This window comes from Triticum aestivum, chromosome 3A, assembly GCF_018294505.1.
Source record: "Triticum aestivum cultivar Chinese Spring chromosome 3A, IWGSC CS RefSeq v2.1, whole genome shotgun sequence".
Classification (NCBI taxonomy): domain Eukaryota; kingdom Viridiplantae; phylum Streptophyta; class Magnoliopsida; order Poales; family Poaceae; genus Triticum; species Triticum aestivum.
This window is the reverse complement of record NC_057800.1, coordinates 52,897,033-52,917,583: the sequence shown is the minus strand read 5'-3', so window position 1 is coordinate 52,917,583 and position 20,551 is coordinate 52,897,033. Positions and strand designations below refer to the sequence as shown.

The 20,551-nt window shown below is 47.4% G+C and overlaps 3 protein-coding genes across 3 annotated transcripts; all 3 read left to right on the top strand.

The window, feature by feature from the left end:
- The first annotated feature begins 8,831 nt into the window (after nucleotides 1-8,831).
- On the top strand, nucleotides 8,832-11,975 carry LOC123060197 (vacuolar protein sorting-associated protein 60.1). Its single transcript, XM_044482784.1, has 6 exons — nucleotides 8,832-9,021; nucleotides 9,114-9,359; nucleotides 9,460-9,531; nucleotides 10,824-10,935; nucleotides 11,197-11,333; nucleotides 11,765-11,975. The coding sequence occupies exons 1-6, from the start codon at nucleotides 8,953-8,955 to the stop codon at nucleotides 11,813-11,815; spliced, it is 687 nt and encodes a 228-aa protein (XP_044338719.1). The 5' UTR covers nucleotides 8,832-8,952; the 3' UTR covers nucleotides 11,816-11,975.
- Nucleotides 11,976-12,445: 470 nt separating this feature from the next.
- LOC123060199 (light-regulated protein, chloroplastic) lies at nucleotides 12,446-13,316 on the top strand. Its single transcript, XM_044482785.1, has 3 exons — nucleotides 12,446-12,722; nucleotides 12,837-12,995; nucleotides 13,084-13,316. The coding sequence occupies exons 1-3, from the start codon at nucleotides 12,550-12,552 to the stop codon at nucleotides 13,154-13,156; spliced, it is 405 nt and encodes a 134-aa protein (XP_044338720.1). The 5' UTR covers nucleotides 12,446-12,549; the 3' UTR covers nucleotides 13,157-13,316.
- Nucleotides 13,317-13,541: 225 nt separating this feature from the next.
- On the top strand, nucleotides 13,542-19,756 carry LOC123056751 (serine/threonine-protein phosphatase PP1-like). The gene is made up of 2 exons (XM_044480035.1): nucleotides 13,542-13,849; nucleotides 19,230-19,756. Exons 1-2 carry the CDS (start codon nucleotides 13,645-13,647, stop codon nucleotides 19,754-19,756), a joined length of 732 nt encoding a protein of 243 aa, XP_044335970.1. The 5' UTR covers nucleotides 13,542-13,644.
- Nucleotides 19,757-20,551: the final 795 nt, after the last annotated feature.

The following is a 20,551-nucleotide window of genomic DNA, read 5'->3' as shown; positions in this document are numbered from 1 at the left end:
GCTTCCAATATATCAATCTTTATGTCTCGACCATTTTGAGACTCCTCGTCATGTCCATGATCACATCCGGGACTCCGAACAACCTTCGGTACATCAAAATGCATAAACTCATAATATAACTGTCATCGTAACCTTAAGCATGCGGACCCTATGGGTTCGAGAACAATGTAGACATGACCGAGACACGTCTCCGGTCAATAACCAATAGCGGGACCTGGATGCCCATATTGGCTCCTACATATTCTACGAAGATCTTTATCGGTCAGACCGCATAACAACATATGTCGTTCCCTTTGTCATCAGTATGTTACTTGCCCGAGATTCGATCGTCGGTATTCCAATACCTAGTTCAATCTCGTTGCCGGCAAGTCTCTTTACTCGTTCCGTAATACATCATCCCGCAACTAACTCATTAGTTGCAATGCTTGCAAGGCTTAAGTGATGTGCATTACCGAGAGGGCCCAGAGATACCTCTCCGACAATCGGAGTGACAAAACCGAATCTTGAAATACGCCAACCCAACATGTACCTTCGGAGACACCCGTAGTACTCCTTTATAATCACCCAATTACGTTGTGACGTTTGGTAGTACCCAAAGTGTTCCTCCGGTAAACGGGAGTTGCATAATCTCATAGTTATAGGAACATGTATAAGTCATGAAGAAAGCAATAGCAACATACTAAATGATCGGGTGCTAAGCTAATGGAATGGGTCATGTCAATCAGATCATTCTCTCAATGATGTGATCCCGTTAATCAAATAACAACTCATTGTTCATGGTTAGGAAACATAACCATCTTTGATTAACGAGCTAGTCAAGTAGAGGCATACTAGTGACACTTTGTTTGTCTATGTATTCACACATGTATTATGTTTCCGGTTAATACAATTCTAGCATGAATAATAAACATTTATCATGAAATAAGGAAATAAATAATAACTTTATTATTGCCTCTAGGGCATATTTCCTTCAGTCTCCCACTTGCACTAGAGTCAATAATCTAGATTACACAGTAATGATTCTAACACCCATGGAGCCTTGGTGCTGATCATGTTTTGCTCGTGGAAGAGGCTTAGTCAACGGGTCTGCAACATTCAGATCCGTATGTATCTTGCAAATCTCTATGTCTCCCACCTGGACTAGATCCCGGATAGAATTGAAGCGTCTCTTGATGTGCTTGGTTCTCTTGTGAAATCTGGATTCCTTTGCCAAGGCAATTGCACCAGTATTGTCACAAAAGATTTTCATTGGACCCGATGCACTAGGTATGACACCTAGATCGGATATGAACTCCTTCATCCAGACTCCTTCATTTGCCGCTTCCGAAGCAGCTATGTATTCTGCTTCACATGTAGATCCTGCTACAACGCTTTGTTTAGAACTGCACCAACTAACAGCTCCACCGTTTAATGTAAACACGTATCCGGTTTGCAATTTAGAATCGTCCGGATCAGTGTCAAAGCTTGCATCAACGTAACCTTTTACGATGAGCTCTTTGTCACCTCCATATATGAGAACATATCCTTAGTCCTTTTCAGGTATTTCAGGATGTTCTTGACCGCTGTCCAGTGATCCACTCCTGGATTACTTTGGTACCTACCTGCTAGACTTATAGCAAGGCACACATCAGGTCTGGTACACAGCATTGCATACATGATGGAGCCTATGGCTGAAGCATAGGGAACATCTTTCATATTCTCTCTATCTTCTGCAGTGGTCGGGCATTGAGTCTTACTCAACTTCACACCTTGTAACACAGGCAAGAACCCTTTCTTTGCTTGATCCATTTTGAACTTCTTCAAAACTTTGTCAAGGTCTGTGGTTTGTGAAAGTCCAATTAAGCGTCTTCATCTATATCTATAGATCTTAATGCCTAATATGTAAGCAGCTTCACCGAGGTCTTTCATTGAAAAACTCTTATTCAAGTATCCCTTTATGCTATCCGGAAATTCTACATCATTTCCAATTAGTAATATGTCATCCACATATAATATCAGAAATGCTACAGAGCTCCCACTCACTTTCTTGTAAATACAGGCTTCTCCAAAAGCCTGTATAAAACCAAATGCTTTGATCACACTATCAAAACGTTTATTCCAACTCCGAGAGGCTTGCACCAGTCCATAAATGGATCGCTAGAGCTTGCACACTTTGTTAGCTCCCTTTGGATCGACAAAACCTTCTGGTTGCATCTTATACAACTCTTCTTCCAAAAATCCATTCAGGAATGCAGTTTTGACATCCATCTGCCAAATTTCATAATCATAAAATGCGGCAATTGCTAACATGATTTGGACAGACTTAAGCATCGCTATGGGTGAGAAGGTCTCATCGTAGTCAATCCCTTGAACTTGCTGAAAACCTTTTGCGACAAGTCGAGCTTTGTAGATAGTAATATTACCGTCAGCGTCAGTCTTCTTCTTGAAGATCCATTTATTCTCAATTGCTTGCCGATCATCGGGCAAGTCAACCAAAGTCCATACTTTGTTCTCATACATGGATCCCATCTCAGATTTCATGGCTTCAAGCCATTTTGCGGAATCTGGGCTCACCATCGCTTCTTCATAGTTCGTAGGTTCATCATGATCTAGTAGCATGACTTCCAGAACGGGATTACCGTACCACTCTAGCGCAGATCTCACTCTGGTTGATCTACGAGGTTCAGTAGTATCTTGTTCTGAAGTTTCATGATCATTATCATTAGCTTCCTCACTAACTGGTGTAGGTGCCACTGAAACAGTTTTCTGTGATGCACTACTTTCCAATAAGGGAGCAGGTACGGTTACCTCGTCAAGTTCTACTTTCCTCCTACTCACTTCTTTCGAGAGAAACTCCTTCTCCAGAAAGTTTCCGAATTTAGCAACAAAAGTCTTGCCTTCGGATCTGTGATAGAAGTTGTATCCAATAGTCTCCTTTGGATATCCTATGAAGACACATTTCTCCGACTTGGGTTCGAGCTTATCAGGTTGAAGCTTTTTCACATAAGCATCGCAGCCCCAAACTTTCAGAAACGACAACTTTGGTTTCTTGCCAAACCACAGTTCATAAGGCGTCGTCTCAACGGATTTTGATGGTGCCCTATTTAACGTGAATGCGTCCGTCTCTAGAGCGTATCCCCAAAACGATAGCGGTAAATCAGTAAGAGACATCATAGATCGCACCATATCTAGTAAAGTACGATTACGACGTTCGGACACACCATTACGTTGTGGTGTTCCGGGTGGCGTGAGTTGTGAAACTATTCCACAATTTTTCAAATGTACACCAAACTCGTAACTCAAATATTCTCCTCCACAATCAGATCGTAGGAATTTTATTTTCTTGTTACGATGATTTTCTACTTCACTCTGAAATTCTTTGAACTTTTCAAATGTTTCAGACTTGTGTTTCATTAAGTAGATATACCCATATCTGCTTAAGTCATCTGTGAAGGTGAGAAAATAACGATATCCGCCACGAGCCTCAATATTCATCGGACCACATACATCTGTATGTATGATTTCCAACAAATCTGTTGCTCTCTCCATAGTACTGGAGAACGGTGTTTTGGTCATCTTGCCCATGAGGCACGGTTCGCAAGTACCAAGTGATTCATAATCAAGTGGTTCCAAAATTCCATCAGTATGGAGTTTCTTCATGCACTTTACACCGATATGACCTAAATGGCAGTGCCACAAATAAGTCGCACTATCATTATCAACTCTGCATATTTTGGCTTCAACATTATGAATATGTCTGTTACTACTATCGAGATTCAACAAGAATAGACCACTCTTCAAGAGCGCATGACCATAAAAGATATTACTCATATAAATAGAACAACCATTATTCTCTGATTTAAATGAATAACCGTCTCGCATCAAACAAGATCCAGATATAATATTCATGCTTAACGCTGGCACCAAATAACAATTATTTAGGTCTAATAATAATCCCGAAGGTAGATGTAGAGGTAGCGTGCCGACTGCGATCACATCGACTTTGGAACCGTTTCCCATGCGCATCGTCACCTCGTCCTTAACCAATCTTCGCTTGATCCGTAGTCCCTGTTTCGAGTTGCAAATATTAGCAACAGAACCAGTATCAAATACCCAGGTGCTACTGCGAGCATTAGTAAGGTACACATCAATAACATGTATATCACATATACCTTTGTTCACCTTGCCATCCTTCGTATCCGCCAAATACTTGGGGCAGTTCCGCTTCCAGTGACCAGTCTGCTTGCAATAGAAGCACTCAGTTTCAGGCTTAGGTCCAGGTTTGGGTTTCTTCTCTTGAGTAGCAACTTGCTTGCCGTTCTTTTTGAAGTTCCCCTTCTTCTTTCCTTTGCCCTTTTTCTTGAAACTAGTGGTCTTGTTGACCATCAATACTTGATGCTCCTTCTTGATTTCTACCTCCGCAGCTCTTAGCACCGCGAAGAGCTCGGGAATAGTCTTGTTCATCCCTTGCATATTATAGTTCATCACGAAGCTCTTGTAGCTTGGTGGTAGTGATTGGAGAAGTCTATCAATGACGCAATCATCTGGAAGATTAACTCCCAATTGAATCAAGTGATTATTATACCCAGACATTTTGAGTATATGATCACTGACAGAACTGTTCTCCTCCATCTTGCAGCTATAGAACTTATTGGAGACTTCATATCTCTCAATCCGGGCATTTGCTTGAAATATTAACTTCAACTCTTGGAACATCTCATATGCTCCATGACGTTCAAAACGTCGTTGAAGTCCCGATTCTAAGCCGTAAAGCATGGCACACTGAACTATTGAGTAGTCATCAGCTTTGCTCTGCCAGACGTTCATAACATCCGGCGTTGCTCCTGCAGCAGGCCTGGCACCCAGCGGTGCTTCCAGGACATAATTCTTCTGTGCAGCAATGAGGATAATCCTCAAGTTACGGACCCAGTCCGTGTAATTGCTACCATCATCTTTCAACTTTGCTTTCTCAAGGAATGCATTAAAATTCAACGGAACAACAACACAAGCCATCTATCTACAAACAAACATAAACAAGCAAGATACTAATCAGGTACTAAGTTTCATGATAAATTTAAGTTCAGTTAATTTACTTAAAGAACTCCCACTTAGATAGACATCCCTCTAATCCTCTAAGTGATTACGTGATCCAAATCGACTAAACCATGTCCGATCATCACGTGAGATGGAGTAGTTTCATTGGTGAACATCATTATGTTGATCATATCTACTATATGATTCACGCTCGACCTTTCGGTCTCCGTGTTCCGAGGCCATATCTGTATATGCTTGGCTCGTCAAGTATAACCTGAGTATTCCGCGTGTGCAACTGTTTTGCACCTGTTGTATTTGAACGTAGAACCTATCACACCCGATCATCACGTGGTGTCTCAGCACGAAGAACTTTCGCAACGGTGCATACTCAGGGAGAACACTTCTTGATAATTAGTGAGAGATCATCTTATAATGCTACCGTCAATCAAAGCAAGATAAGATGCATAAAAGATAAACATCACATGCAATCAATATAAGTGATATGATATGGCCATCATCATCTTGTGCTTGTGATCTCCATCTTCGAAGCACCGTCGTGATCACCATCGTCACCGGCGTGCCACCTTGATCTCCATCGTAGCATCGTTGTTGCCTCGCCAAGCTTGTGCTTCCACGACTATCGCTAATGTTTAGTGATAAAGTAAAGCATTACATCGCGATTTCATTGCATACAATAAAGCGACAACCATATGGCTCCTGCCAGTTGCCGATAACTCGGTTACAAAACATTATCATCTCATACAACAAAATTCAGCATCATGTCTTGACCATATCACATCACAACATGCCCTGCAAAAACAAGTTAGATGTCCTCTACTTTGTTGTTGCAAGTTTTACGTGGCTGCTACGGGCTTAAGTAAGAACCAATCTCACCTACGCATCAAAACCACAACGATAGTTTGTCAATTTGACTCCGTTTTAACCTTCGCAAGGACCGGGCGTAGCCACACTGGGTTCAACTAAAGTTGGAGAAACTGTCACCCACAAGCCACCTCTGTGCAAAGCACGTCGGGAGAACCGGTCTCGCGTAAGCGTACGCGTAATGTTGGTCTGGGCCGCTTCATCCAACAATACCGCCGAACCAAAGTATGACATGCTGGTAGGCAGTATGACTTATATCGCCCACAACTCACTTGTGTTCTACTCGTGCATATAACATCAACATATAAAACCTAGGCTCGGATGCCACTGTTGGGGAACGTAGTAATTTCAAAAAAAATCCTACGCACACGCAAGATCATGTGATGCATAGCAACAAGAGGGGGGAGTGTGATCTACATACCTAGTAGATCGACAACGGAAGTGTTTGGTTGATGTAGTCGTACGTCTTCATGATCCGACCGATCAAGCACCGAAACTACGGCACCTCCGAGTTCTAGCACACGTTCAGCTCGATGACGATCCCCGGACTCTGATCCAGCAAAGTGTCGGGGAAGAGTTCCGTCAGCATGATGGCGTGGTGACGATCTTGATGCACTACAGCAGCAGGGCTTCGCCTAAACTCCGCTACAGTATTATCGAGGATTATGGTGGCTGGGGGCACCGCACACGGCTAAGGAAGAAATCACGTGGATCAACTTGTGTGTTCTAGGGTGCCTCTGCCTCAGTATATAAAGGACCAAAGGGGGAGGCTGGCCGGCCAAGGAGGGCGCGCCAGGAGAGTCCTACTCCCTCTGGGAGTAGGATTCCCCCCCCCCCAATCCTAGTTGGAATAGGATTCGCGGAGGGGGGAAAAGAGAGAGAGGGGCCGGCCCCCTCTCCTTGTCCTATTCGGACCAAGGGAGGGGAGGGGCGCGCGGCCCATGTAGGGCTGCCTCTTCTCTTTTCCACTAAGGCCCATCATGGCCCATTTAGCTCCCGGGGGGTTCCGGTAACCTCCCGGTACTCCGGTAAAATCCCGATTTCACCCGGAACACTTCCGATATCCAAACATAGGCTTCCAATATATCAATCTTTATGTCTCGACCATTTTGAGACTCCTCGTCATGTCCATGATCACATCCGGGACTCCGAACAACCTACGGTACATCAAAATGCATAAACTCATAATATAACTGTCATCGTAACCTTAAGCGTGCGGACCCTATGGGTTCGAGAACAATGTAGACATGACCGAGACACGTCTCCGGTCAATAACCAATAGCGGGACCTGGATGCCCATATTGGCTCCTACATATTCTACGAAGATCTTTATCGGTCAGACCGCATAACAACATATGTCGTTCCCTTTGTCATCAGTATGTTACTTGCCCGAGATTCGATCGTCGGTATTCCAATACCTAGTTCAATCTCGTTGCCGGCAAGTCTCTTTACTCGTTCCGTAATACATCATCCCGCAACTAACTCATTAGTTGCAATGCTTGCAAGGCTTAAGTGATGTGCATTACCGAGAGGGCCCAGAGATACCTCTCCGACAATCGGAGTGACAAAACCGAATCTTGAAATACGCCAACCCAACATGTACCTTCGGAGACACCCGTAGTACTCCTTTATAATCACCCAATTACGTTGTGACGTTTGGTAGTACCCAAAGTGTTCCTCCGGTAAACGGGAGTTGCATAATCTCATAGTTATAGGAACATGTATAAGTCATGAAGAAAGCAATAGCAACATACTAAACGATCGGGTGCTAAGCTAATGGAATGGGTCATGTCAATCAGATCATTCTCTCAATGATGTGATCCCGTTAATCAAATAACAACTCATTGTTCATGGTTAGGAAACATAACCATCTTTGATTAACGAGCTAGTCAAGTAGAGGCATACTAGTGACACTTTGTTTGTCTATGTATTCACACATGTATTATGTTTCCGGTTAATACAATTCTAGCATGAATAATAAACATTTATCATGATTATAAGGAAATAAATAATAACTTTATTATTGCCTCTAGGGCATATTTCCTTCACAATCTACCGATTAATGGTCGACCGATTAATCCAGTTAATATGCCGATTTACCAATTAATCGCTACTCCTAAACTGACTGAGCAGCTATCAGTTAACGATTTCTTGAACATTGGCAATAACCACTACAAAAATTCATTTACCTACCCTGGCTTTTTATGTTGATGATGATCACAAATGATCATATTAGTTGATGCTTATTGGTGATTTGTTTCATAAAAAACCACTTGGTTTTTTTACATTTAGAGTAATTTAAAGCCTTCAAAGGTTCAGAAATATTTATTAAATAAAAGTACAACAATTTGTCTTTCGCAAAAAAAGGAGAAACTAACAATTTTTTGGAAGGGACTGAAATAATATATTTATTTCTCACCATAACTCTTTATGAAATTTTGCGAGTCATAATCTAATAGCACTATCTACATATAAGATTTTTTTTCGCATACTGTTTGAAAATCGTAAAGTTCAAAACCCAATCCAAAACCAGACATGGATTAAATTTAAGAGGTTTTAAGAAAAAAAATCTTGGACGAAACACATTATAGTCCGTGGTCCAACACAAACCTTTTTCCATAAGATAAATGATTTCTAATATTGAAATCTAAGAGAGAATAACCAAATTTTCCATACTATTATAACAAATAGTGAAATCGATCCAGAACATCATAAAAGAATCGATGGATGACGAAAGAAGTCACAATTTCTCACCATAATTAACCTCTAATTGTTTTCTCGAAAAATATATATAAAAAAGATGTTATTAATTTCACCATTCGTTTTAGGCTGGCAGGCCCGCGAGTTGCCAACTTTTTAAACTTGTAGGCCCATTACTCACAATCTTCCATAAACCGAAGCCCATTTACATCTCCATATCAGTCTCAGAAAAAGGTTCATCTGAATTTCGAAACACACAAAGAGAGACGCACTCACTCTGCTCCCCAGGTCCCTCCACTCGAGCCGAGAAACTGCCGCCGCCGCCGCCGCCGCCGCCGCCGCCCACCGGAGCCGGAGATGAAGAAGATCTTCGGCGCCAAGAAGAGCAGGGACCCGCCGCCCACCATCCAGGACGCCACCAACCAAGTCAGCCTCCCCCTCCCTTCTCCCCCGATTCGTTTCCCCTTCCCACGCCCGAAATCCCATCCAATGCCGCTCCGATTTGGCCGGTGGCACAGATAAACAAGCGGGGCGAGAGCGTGGACGAGAAGATCAAGAAGCTGGACGAGGAGCTGGCGCGGTACAAGGAGCAGATCCGCAAGGCCCGCCCCGGCCCCTCGCAGGAGGCCATCAAGGCCCGCGCCATCAGGCTCCTCAAGCACAAGCGCATGTACGAGGAGCAGCGCAACATGCTCTACAACCAGACCTACAACCTCGACCAGGTCGGCTTCGCCGCCGACGGCCTCAAGGACGCGCAGCAGACCGTACGCACCCGCCCTTCATCTCCCCGTGTGTGCTGCTGTAGCAGTTCAGTCCAGTTCATCTGTCCGGTTGCTGAATTTTCTTGATTTTCTGTCTGTCCAGATGGGCGCGATGAAGGCCGCCAACAAGGAGCTCAAGGGGATGATGAAGACCGTCAAGATCGAGGACATCGATGTACGTTTTGCTCCTGCCCATTCTTAGTTCATCTGTCGCTGCTGCCGAATTCGTATTACCATGTATGGTCTGTCAGGTTTTGTTTTGCTACAATTTGAGTATTTCAGTGTCGCGGGTGATGCCCTCTAATTTAGTTTCAAATAGCAGTAACTAAATTAGAGGGGATACATATATCAGTAATCATTCACCTGCAAATTTCCAAGACATAGCCCAATAACATATGTAGTGCGCAATGAACACTTTAAGCAGAAAGGTTATACTCCACTCATACTGTCAAATATGGTGTATCGGAAGCTTAGCATCATACTAACTTTAGAGTCCGTCCTTGCGATTGGCTAATCTGGGATCGCATTTCCCAGCAGTATCCATGGGTTTTCATGAAGAAAATTACACACAAAAAAAAACCGTATCCTTCTTTTTACATCTTCTGTTCTTGTGCAACATCTGGCCAGACCAGAAATTATTGGACCGGCAATCAGCCTTACTTATCATACATCCTGCAACTATCAATTTCTTTTCATAACAAAGATTGCATATGATGTGATTGAAGAGCCATGGTCATTTTGGCAACCATCCGAATAAGGACCAACCTCCTACTAGTGCTAGCTTACACTGACATATTTGGTCAGGGCCTAAACAATATTAATGTGGTATCTACAGTGGGATGTACAACTAAGTGCCTCTTTGGTTACCTGCATCATTTTTGGCCTCCTTGCATCGGTGGCTGAGTAGAGCCTGGCTGAGCTAATGCAGGCTGAAAAACCATGTTCTGAACCTAGTTTGGTTGCCCGCAAAACCCCAGCCTGTATTATAGGCGAACAACTAGCACGCCGTTTGGTTGCAGGCATGTGATTCCCAGATGCAAGGTGCTGCTGTTTGGTTACGTGCAAGACATGCGGTGTGGAACCTTTTGTTCCAGTGGTGACACACGCACTCATAGGCAGAACAGAGCAATTTGAACAACCATTCACACTACATTAGGTACTACATTGACAACCATAGCCATAATAATGCCAGAGTCTTAAGCAGGTAGTCATAATATAAACTTCACAGACAGACAGAAAGACAGACAGACTAAACATCCTGCATCAAGGCAAGTGCTTCGTCGTGCTTCTTGCACTTGGCCACCTTATAAGGGCAAGTTGGTTAGGGCCTAACAAATTTATTCCACAGTGGGATGTACAACTTAATGACTTGATGAACCACCTTAAATGTTTCTCTTTCAATGTTTGTTCATTACTCTCCCTTCATTTGATGGTAACACAAGTTCCTTTGTGAGCTGTCATTTGTAGAATATGCAAGATGAAATGACGGATCTGATGGACGTGAGCAACGAGATACAAGAATCTCTTGGTAGAAGCTACAACATTCCCGATGATGTTGACGAGGAAGATCTAATGGGAGGTACGGAGGCTGTATTTTCAGCTGGAGAAGACTGTAACTTGATCTGGCTTTACTGCTCTTTTTGTGAACTGTAATTTTAAGAATATGCAAAGTTAATATTTTCAGTTGGAGAATATATCCCGATGTCATAAATAGTCTAGATTTCTTTCTTTGCCATGTTAGTCCCAGGCATGTACTCTTCTGGGGGGAATTACATAGTCGTAAATAGTCTAGATGTCCTCTATTTACTGTCCTCATTTGTTTTTGTATTGAACATTGCAGAGCTGGATGCTCTGGAAGCTGATATGGAGTTTGAGTCAGCTGCAGTCCCATCGTACCTTCAGCCAGATGAGGAATCTGATCTTAACTTGCCCGCTGCACCGACTTATCCTGCAGCAGTTCCCGTAAGCAGGCACCAGGTAAGTGGATTCCATGTGCATTTACATTGCACAACAGAACGCAATTCACACAGCATATTTAACTTGGCATAATATTACCCTGAGTTTCTGGTGTTTGTTTCCTTGGGGGTGAATTAGCATGATAAAAATAGTGCATGGGTTCTGAAATCCAAACACTGTTCAGTATCTGTTACCACTTTATGCCTGAGTTTCTCGCATATGCTTTCTGTTATTTTTGGACAAAAGGCATAAATTTACCAATCAACCTCCACACATGAACACACTAAGTTAACATGCTAGGAAAAAGTTGGATGACTTGGTATAGTTGGTTTGCCCCTTGTTATTTGATACCTGGTAGGACGATGCTGCATGATTTGCTACAGTTGACCGATGACTAAGCAACCCCGAGCCATTATTGAATAATGGGTCGTTTATTTCGTTATGTGGTGCAGGAGGACGAGCTTGGACTGCCACCGGTACCTCGAGCGTCGCTCCGTAGTTAGAACCTGGAAGTATTTCCCGACCGTGTTCCAAGTGTTACTACCTCATTGTCAATGATGCGAGAGAAGTCTTTGTGTTTGCACTTGAACAATCCTTGTAAGCTATTTCTTGATGGTACTGCCTGTTATGGTTAAGCTGTGCAATGTAGCTAGTTTCCGGCTCTGCTTTGCTCTATCCTGGCTGTATGGGGATTCCGAATTTGCGACGAACTGAATCTCCGTGCATATCGTTCATTATTTTCTGGTGGCAGTTCCTGTTCGGGGCAGCCATGTACTCTCATCATAGTTAGTTGCCAGTGCATATCATCATTCACCAGTAGGTTTCTTATTGGTTGCAATAAAGAGAAGATAAGTTGCTAAAAAACAATGGTAGATTTCTCAAACAAAAACTGGAGATAGGAACAGGGGTCAGAAGGAGACATCTCTTTTACTTATCCTGTGCACATTTTGCCCATTTGTAACAAATAATGGGGGCAAGATAAGTATGAAGCCTGGGGTGGCAGAAATATCTTTGGAGTGGTACAAAATTTGGTCCCGTGGGAGGACTCACTCATTGAGGTGGACAGCCAATGGGAGGAGAGCACATGGCCCCACTGTTATCCAAACAGGACACACTCACACATCCATGGCAGTATATAAGCAGGCAGTGCTTAGCCTGATCGTCAGAGCTAACTACAACAAAGCACCACAACCTCGTATTCAGATTTCTAGATAGACAGGATCAGATTAACCAGGAGATGATGCAGGCCACCGTTGCTTTGTCGGCCGTGCTGCCTGTCGCCGTAAGGGGCAGGCCGGCGGCGAGGAGGAGGAGCGCCACCGTTGCTGGCGGCGGCAGAAGGACCGTGGGTGCCGGCGTCCGGGCATCGGCGGCGGCGGCGCCGGAGGCGGACTACAGCTCCAGCGTCTCGTACGTTCTCTCTCACCCCTCCTTGGTCAGTCACTGATTGAGCCTGAGCCAAACCGATCATCATCTGCCATCTGGTGGTTGCCATATCGTTCGGCCAATGCGGGCGGGGTGCAGGGTGTTCCCCATGGAGGCCTGCGACCTGGTCGGCGGCGAGGCGTGCGAGGCGCAGATGTACCCGGAGACGAAGCTCGGCGCCGGTGCAGGCGCCCCGGCGGCCGCGGCGAGGGCGCCGGAGGTGGAGAGGGAGTACCTAGCCTACGACGGGCCAAAAACGTAACCCTGCCTACATGATCATATTATATAGTTGTGGCACTGCACCTGTCACTAATAACTGAAACTATGTGTGGATGGACGGATGCAGGGTGTTCCCGGACGAGGCGTGCGACGATCTTGGCGGCGAGTTCTGCGAGGCGCCCTACCAAACCACCAAGTAGCTACCCACTAGCAGCAGCAGTACATCCATCAAGTTGCACTTCTTCTTAGCAGGGGTCGATCGATGTACATCATGTGAATAATAAGCAAGAACATGCTGCTACGCTGTCTGTACTGTTTTGCACATAAACGAAATGCAGTGATCAATTCGTTCGTCTTAAATTCTTATGATCCCTCTGTTCCAATGAACTTAAATGAAAGAAAAAATAATTTACAACTAAACAACATAATTTTATTTATGGAAAACCGTTGAAAAAAATTAAAGGTGAGATAGTTGAGGCGGTTTTGAAGAAAAAACCGATAAAAAAATTCCTTACAAAAAGAAAGAAAAGAGATAATAATCCCGGTCGATCGAGTCCGTATCCGATCCCAACTACGATCGGCCCGTCCATCCTATTCTACCTACAAATACTCTGGCGATCGATCGATCCTGCTTCCTGCCCAGCAAATCAATCAAGCAAAAGTGCAGAATCAAACTAGAACGCGATCGATGCTCGAGACCATCTGCCTCCTCCTCGCCTACAAGCTCAAGTACCCGGGCGCCTTCTTCCTCCGCGGCAACCACGAGTGCGCCGCCGTCAACAAGCAGTACGGCTTCTACTCCCAGTGCGCGTCCCGCGGCCCGCGCGTGAGCCACGCCGAGGGCACGTCCCGAGCATACAAGCTCAGGTACCCGGAGAGGCTCTGGGAGGAACGTTAGACTGTATATACGTAGTCTTGTATATGCCTTGTATTGTATCTCTTGGTACGTCTATATAATGAGATAGTCACACTCCATTTAAGGTGTCGAGCCAGTTTCCCAAACCCTATATTTTACATGGTATCAGTTTAGGTTACGATGTCTTTCGCTGCACCACCTCCAGCCGCCGCCGCCGTCGTCGCCGCTGCCGCGCCCATCTCGACCGCCGCCGCTGCTGCACCGGCCCTAGCCTCGATGTCGCCCTTCCTGGCCTCCCGACCACTCGCGGCGGCGTACGGCGCCAACCTGCCGCCGCCCGCTTCCCTGCAGGCGCCGGGCTTCGGGGACGACCTGGCTGCCCCGCCCGACGCTGCGGTGCTGCCGGCTACAGGCGGCCCTCCTCCGCCGAGCTACCCGTGGCACGGCGCCTACGGTGCCCCCCCGCCACCGTCGTCTCTCTGGCCGGGATCGGCCCCCGCTGCGCCGTCGCCGCATCCCTGGCCGGTATCGGCCCCCGCTGCGCCGCCGCCGCACCACTACTATTCCGCGCCGCCGCCGCGGCCCTATGGGGGTGCGGCTGCCTCGCCGCATGGTGCCCTCGTGGCTCCCGGGAACGGTGACTCGGCCCCTGCAGCGCCGGGCGCCCTGGCTGCTCCCTCGTTCGGCTACCCCTACGCGATGATCCCTCGTCCAGAGATGGCTTCGTCCATGGATCCCTATGCATCACTGGCGCAGGCGTACACTGCTCAAACCGCGGCGCCGCCGCCGTTTTATTTTTCGCACCTGCTACCAGTGAAGCTCGGGCCGGACAACTACCTTTCATGGCGTGCGCAGGTTTTGCCTCTCCTACGCAGCCGCTACTTGGAGGGCTACATTGATGGGTCCATCCCGTGCCCACCTCCTCACCATCCGGCATATCACACATGGGTGGCGCAGGATCAGGCCATTCTCTCTGCCATCCAGTCCTCGCTCACGCTGAGTGTTTCGTCGATGGTCATCTTCGCCGCTACGTCCAGGAAGGCGTGGGCGGCCCTCCACACCAGTTTCGCCTCTCAGTCTTAGGCGCGTGCGCACTCTATACGCACCGAGCTGGGTGAGACCAAACTTGGCGATCTCAGCATCACGGAGTACTTCAACAAGATGACGAGCCTCGCTGACACCCTGGCCTCTGTTGGTCAGCCACTTCTGGACGCGGACTTCACCACCTTTGTGCTTAACGTGCTCGATGATGATTATGATAATCTCATTGAGAACGTCCATGGTCGAGATGATCCACTCCCGCGTCGTGAGCTCTATGCGCGCCTCCTTGGGCGTGAGCAGCGCATCAAGGCGCGCCGTGTTTCCCCCAACTTCGTCTCTGCCAATGCCGCCACACGCGGCAAACCTCAGAAGCCGGCCCCATCAGGTGGCAAACCACCGGCCTCCTCGTCGCAGGCCTCGCGGGGCAACGCGCCGACTATCACAGGAGGGAGTCGCCCAGTTGCTTGTTGTTCCAGTTGCGGTGCTCCTCAGGCTTGTCAGCTTTGTGGCATAGATCGTCACCTTGCCTCTCGTTGCCACAGACGCTACAAGCAAGACTTCCTTGGCCTTGGCAATAATGGAAAAGGGAATGATAAGCAGTTTGCAGCTGCGGTGACAGGGCATGACCACGGGCGCACCCAGTCATACTCCCTTGATCCGGCGTGGTACATGGATACAGGCGCGACGAATCACCTCACCGGCGAGATGGGCAAGCTCTCCGTTCAGGAACAGTATCGTGGACATGATCAGGTGCACACCGCCAACGGAGCAGGTATGCGCATCACCCATGTTGGTCAGGCATCACTTCTTGCACACAATTTTCGCAAACTGCATCTTTCTAACGTCCTTTGAGTATCCTCTGCTACGCGTAGTTTGTTGTCTATTCCTCAACTTACTCGTGATAATAATGTCCTTGCTGAGTTTCACCCTTTTCGTTTCTTTATCAAGGATCGGGACACGAGGGCCGTTCTGCTTAGTGGTCGTCTTCGCCATGGCTTATATGCACTTGATGCATCGTCTGCATCTCCTACGCCGTCTTCTCCTCATGTGTTCAGTGGTGTTCGTGTGTCGCCTACGCACTGGCATGCGCGCCTTGGACATCCCGCTGCTCCTATAGTTAGTCATGTGCTGCATCGCCATGAACTACCAGTTGTGTCCACTAAGAGTGCTGAAACTATTTGTGATGCCTGTCAGCAGGGCAAGAGTCACCAACTACCTTTTTCAGAGTCTAGTCGTGTTGTGAAACATCCTCTTGAGCTTGTGTTTTCTGATGTATGGGGTCATGCCCAAACATCTGTCAGTGGTCACAATTACTATGTCAGTTTCATTGATGCTTACAGTCGGTTTACTTGGCTATATCTTATCAAGTGTAAATCTGATGTGTTTGACGTTTTCATTCAGTTCCAGGCACACGTTGAGCGTCTCCTTAAGCATAAGATTATTCATGTTCAATCCGATTGGGGGGGTGAATATCACAACCTCAACTCGTTTTTTAATAAGCTTGGGATTTCGCATCGCGTGTCTTGTCCTCATACACATCAGCAAAACGGCACCGCTGAACGTAAGCATCGTCATCTTGTAGAGACTGGACTTACTTTACTAGCTCATGCCTCCGTCCCGTTTCGGTTCTGGAGTGATGCCTTCTCCACCGCCTGTTTTTTGATAAATAGGCTTCCCTCACGACTACTGAAAATGAAAACCCCTCTTGAACTCTTGCTTGGTGATATTCCAGACTACACTTTTCCCAAAGTGTTTGGGTGCGCATGTTGGCCGCACTTGCGGCCTTACAACAAGCGTAAATTAGAGTTTCGGTCTAAGAAGTGTGTTTTTCTTGGGTACAGTTCTCTTCACAAAGGGTACAAGTGTCTTCATATTCCCACCAATTGTGTCTACATTTCTCGTGACGTCGTGTTTGATGAGAATGTGTTCCCATTTCGTGCTCTTCCGAACCACTCTACCACTAGTTTACCACATGTGCACTCCAATACACCTTCGCCTGACCAATTTGTGGATGTTGCAAATGCTCCTGTGTTGCTTCCTAACCATGCTGCAGGTATTGGACGCGGTGTCCGCCTTGAACTCCTGGATGATGAGGTTATGGACGACACTCATGATGGCCACGTCGATCCTATGCATGGCCCATGCATGGCGGGTCATGCCTGTCAGCCCGATGCATCCACGGCCGCCCCACGGGCGTCGGCAGTGCCCGCGGCTGCACCCGCCTTGGCCGCCCAGTCGGCCGGCTCACCCGCTCCAGCGCTCGGGTCGCCCGCTCCGTCGATCGGGTCGCACGGCCCAGTGCCCGGCTCGCCTGGCTCGCCCACCAGGCCACAGGCGCTGCCCTCGCCGGGCCCAGTGGCAGGGGGCCCATCAGCAGGCGGCCCAGCAGCCCCGGCAGCTGCGCCGGCCAGCCCCGCCTCGGCTACATCGTCGCCTGGATTTGGCAGGCCTGTCCCGGCAACGTCGCCTGGTGCTGAGTCTGCTGACTCTGGCTCCTCCAGCCCCGTCTCGGCCACGACGCCTTCGTCGCCTGTGGCAAGCCCCGTGGTGCCAGCACCGCCCACTGTGGTTCATCATCGACCACACACGCACAATCGGTCTGGTGTTTTTTGCCCTAAGGAACGCAAAGACGGGACGGTGGCGTGGCTTGCTGCATGTGTGGCTCATGCTGCTGCGGATCCCACGGCAGAGCCACGTCATTTTCAGGCTGCACTGGGTATTCCTCACTGGTGTGCTGCAATGGAGCAGGAATTTCAGGCCTTGCTGAAAAATGGTACTTGGCAGCTTGTTCCTCCGGTCTCTGGCGTCAACATCATTGACTCCAAGTGGGTGTTTAAGGTCAAACGGCATGCAGATGGTTCTATTGAACGTTACAAGGCACGGTTGGTTGCCAAGGGTTTCAAGAAGAGGTACGATCTTGATTATGAAGACACATTCAGTCCAGTTATCAAGCCTACTACTATTCGTATATTGCTGTCTCTTGCTGTTACTCGTGGTTGGTCGCTTCGTCAGCTTGATGTGCAGAATGCTTTCCTCCATGGAGTTCTTGAGGAAGAGGTTTATATGCGTCAACCACCTGGTTTTGTTGATCCTACGCGTCCGCGTCATCTCTGTCGTCTGGTCAAGGCGTTGTATGGACTTAAACAGGCGCCTCGTGCATGGCATGCTCGTCTTGGTTCTGCTCTTCGGGCTCTTGGGTTTATTCCTTCAACTACTGACACGTCACTGTTTCTCCTTCAGCGCCCTGAGGTGACGATGTATCTCTTGGTGTATGTTGATGATATCATCCTTGTCAGTTCCTCCCATACTGTTGCCGATCGCCTTGTGTCTGCATTAGGTGAGGAATTTGTTGTCAAGGATTTGGGTGCTCTGCATTATTTTCTTGGGTTGGAGGTGTCACGGTCCTCTACTGGGTTGACTTTGTGTTAGAAGAAGTACTCCATGGATCTGTTGGGCCGTGCTGGGATGCTCCAATGCAAACATGCTGCCACTCCGATGTCTGCCACTGATCGGTTGTCTACCCTTGATGGAGACCTTCTTTCCACTGATGACGCCACTGAGTATCGCAGTCTTGTTGGTGGTCTGCAATATCTCACTATCACCAGACCTGATGTCTCTTATGCAGTCAATCGTGTGTGCCAGTATCTGCATGCACCTCGTACCACTCATCTCTCGGCAGTTAAGCGCATCTTGCGTTATGTTTCTTCTACTGCTTCGTATGGTCTGCTCCTTCAGTCTGCACCGTCTTGTGAACTTTCGGCTTTCTCTGATGCGGATTGGGCTGGAAGTCCTGATGATCGGCGATCCACGGGGGGATATGCAGTGTTCTTTGGTCCTAACCTGATCGCCTGGAATGCACGCAAGCAAGCCACCGTGTCTCCTAGCAGTACTGAAGCTGAGTATAAAGTTGTGGCTGATGCTACAGCTGAGATCATATGGGTATAGTCTTTGTTGCGGGAGCTGAGAGTCTCTCCAGGTCATCCTTCAGTTCTGTGGTGTGATAACATCGGCGCTACGTACCTCTCATCTAATCCGGTATTTCATGCTAGGACGAAACACATCGAGGTTGACTATCACTTTGTTCGGGAACGTGTTGCACAAAGACTGCTCTGTATCAAGTTCATCTCCTCCAAAGATCAACTTGCTGACATCTTCACGAAGCCTCTTCCACAACCACAGTTTGTAGGCTGTAGGCGCAATCTTAACTTACTTTGTACTTCAGGCTACAGTTAAGATTGAGGGAGGGTGTTAGACTGCATATACGTAGTCTTGTATAGGCCTTGTATTGTACCTCTTGGTACATCTATATAATGAGATAGCCACACCCCGTTTAGGGTGTCGAGCCAGTTTCCCAAACCCTATGTTTTACAAGGAAGTCAACGCCGTCTTCGCCTGCCTCCCGCTGGCGGCGCTCGTCGGCCGCGAGGGCGGCGGGGATGGTAAGGACAAGAAGAAGATCCTGTGCGTGCACGGTGGGCTCTCGCCGGAGCTGGAGAGCCCGGACCATATCCGCGAGATCAAGCGCCCGCTGGCCGACGTCCCCGACTCCGGGCTCGTGTGCGACCTGCTGTGGTCGGACCCCGCCGCGGACGGCGACAACTGGGGGTGGGGGGACCCGCGCAGGTGCACGTCCTTCACCTTCGGCGCCGACGTGGTGGAGGAGTTCTGCGAGAGGCACGGGCTGGCCATGGTGTGCAGGGCGCACGAGATGAAGGAGGGCGGGTATGACCAAGAGTTCGCCGGCGGGAAGCTTGTGACCGTGTTCTCCGCGCCCAACTACTGCGGCAAGTGCGGCAACGACGGCGCCATCATGACGGTCGCCGGTGACCTCGCCTGCTCCTTCCGCGTCTTCCACCCTGATACTGCCGCTACTCCTCCTCCGGCTCCTATTTATCTTCTTTAGTCCGGCATACATAATTCATGTTAGTTTCAGACGCCTTGTCATGTAATGTAATCTCCAGCTCGTCGTGTCTTTGTTTTATTAAGAGTGAATTTCAGTTTTTGAATGTATTGCAGGTTTTTATCCCATTTAGCGAAAGTTTTACTAGATTTATCACATTTAAATTTTCGAGAGTGACCCGTGGTCTAGACCATTAAGCACACGTTTGTGCGATCCAAAAAAAAACTAGGAGGAAACACTGGTACGGGGCGTATTAAGGGGTAAAAATTGGCAAAACTTCCGTGAAATTGAGAAGTCCGGGTGAGGCCTAATTTGACCCTTTAACCGTGTCTCCCATACCCAAATCCTCAAATTCATACGACCATGTAACGTAAATCAACACAACGTTGATAAACTCATATCAGTTCATTTCACACAACCAGACATTGTAAGTTATAATCACATAACAAGTTCATACGTAACATTAGAATATGCAGCATATGCTAACCAGTTCATACGAGTACGATCTACAACTAGATAGATATACACAAATCAAACACCAATGCTTTGCGCCCGTTCCCTTGTCATCTTCGGGGCGACGGTAGTATGTGCTGATCATGGTTTAGGGTTTAGGACTAGATAGATATACACAAATCAAGCATCAATGAAACCGATCGGAGTTAGGGTGTTGGGCGACCGACACGGTTTGGCAACATCATAACTGGAGCGGCTGGATCATGCCAGGGTCAAGACGATAAAAATTTACCCCACTTTGCATAACATCCTTATAACTGGAGTTTGTATTTAAAAACATCAAAT